This window comes from Rhea americana, unplaced genomic scaffold (assembly GCF_003343005.1).
Source record: "Rhea americana isolate MKP2758 unplaced genomic scaffold, rheAme1 scaffold_747, whole genome shotgun sequence".
In the NCBI taxonomy this organism is placed as follows: Eukaryota; Metazoa; Chordata; class Aves; order Rheiformes; family Rheidae; genus Rhea; species Rhea americana.
The window spans coordinates 569-2,190 of NW_028186920.1; the positions used below are offsets into that span (position 1 = coordinate 569).

General features: G+C 70.1%; 1 protein-coding gene across 1 annotated transcript; it reads right to left on the minus strand.

Annotated features, from left to right (window-relative positions):
• Positions 1-821: 821 nt before the first annotated feature.
• Positions 822-1,556, minus strand: SVBP (small vasohibin binding protein). The gene is made up of 2 exons (XM_085322145.1): positions 1,265-1,556; positions 822-1,174 (listed from the first exon to the last, which is right to left on the minus strand). Exons 1-2 carry the CDS (start codon positions 1,379-1,381, stop codon positions 1,088-1,090), a joined length of 204 nt encoding a protein of 67 aa, XP_085178271.1. The 5' UTR covers positions 1,382-1,556; the 3' UTR covers positions 822-1,087.
• Positions 1,557-1,622: the final 66 nt, after the last annotated feature.

Below are 1,622 nucleotides of genomic sequence, written 5' to 3' on the forward strand. Positions count from 1 at the left end.
GCAGCGCCAGCCCTCCGGAGAGCGGCCGCCTCCCGGTGCCGGCGCGGCGCCGGCGCGGGGGGAAAGGCCCGGAGCGTTGGACTTGGCGGAAAAGCTCGCCGGCGCCGAGCCCCGGGGGAGCCCGCTCTCGTTCGGCTCTCCCCCGCGCTCGGCACGAGGCGAGCCGGAGCCGGCGGCCGCCGCAGCTGCTCTGGCGCGCGCCGCCGCRGAGGAGCTCCCCGCGGCCCGGATCCGCGCGCGGCGAGGGGGAGACCTGCTTTCCCCCCTCCCCGCGGAGAATCCCTCTGCCAAGGCTGCATTTCTCAGGCAAAACAGCACTAAAAAAAAAAAAAAATCGGCTCAGCTCTTAGACTGTTAATAGAGCGCGGCCCYGCTCATCTGCTCCCGGGTTTCTCCACGGCACACGGCATGAGCTCCCCGTCCCAACGCTCCTCGGCCCACGCGGAGCCCCCAAACCCCGCGAGCCGAGCCGCGCGGCGACGTTCGGCCCCGTCTCGTGGCTAAACTTCACCCTCCGCCCCGCTCGGGCGGCTACTCGCGGGTGCCRGAAGCGAGCACCGACGCTCCCGCCACCTCGCCGCTCCGCTCGCACCGGTTCTCTGCCTTCCCAGCACGTTCCTTCGCTCTCTGCTCTGCCGCGTCGTCCCGAAGCCGCCGGCGAGCCGGCGGGGAGCGACGCTGCTCTCCTGCCGCACTCTCCATCGGGGCAGCACCGCTCCAGCTGCCCTCCCGCGACACTGCGAAGGTGGCGGTACAACCCTGGCACTTGGAGCTACCGCGTGGCAGCGCCGGTCAGCGTGACCAGAGGCCCACGAGAAGCGTGGAATAACCACAGCTTTTATTAAAAAAAAAAAAAAGTTATTTTCCAAACCAAAGTAATAAATAGAGAACGTGTTAGAAAAGGAGGCAGACGCCAGATGAGGGAGCATCGAAGGCAGGGGCTGAGGGAGGGAGGCAGCGCCGAGGCGGGACGCGCCCTCGCGGGGAGCACGCCGCTCGGCCACGTCCCGCGTCGCCGTCGGGCGCCAGCACCGCAGCATCGGGGACGCAGCCCCGGCGCTGCCTCCCGGCGCACGGAGCAGGCTCCTCACTCCCCGGACGCCTGCATCTGCTTGCAGAAGGAGTCAAACTGCTGCTGCTCCAGCTCTGTCATCACTCTGTTGAGAGCGTAGATCTGCGCGGAGAAAAAGAGATGGAGGAGGGGGGAAAGGCTCCCGCCCGCCCGCGCCGCGCCTCGCCGCTGGGGCGCCGCGGGACGGCTCACCTCGGCCCTCTGCCTCTGCTTCAGCTCCTGCTGCGCCGACTTCTGCTTAGCCTTCTCCAGCCGGGCCGCCGGCTCCTTGGCCTTGGGCTTCTCCTTCCGCCCGCCGCTCGGCTCCATGGCTGCGGCACGGCCACGCGCCTGCCACCGGGGCCGGCTCRGGGGGCTGCGCGCCAGCCCCACGGCGCCGCCCCCAGGCTCCCCGTGGCCCCCCCCAAAAGGAGCCGCCAGGGGCCCGTAGCTCCTCAGAGCCCCGCAGCCCACGCGGGGGGCTGTAGTGGCTGCAGCCCCTCCAGCCCCCCCAACCCCTCACAGGTGCCCCACGCACGCCAGAGTCCCGTAACAACCCTCTGGCCCCACA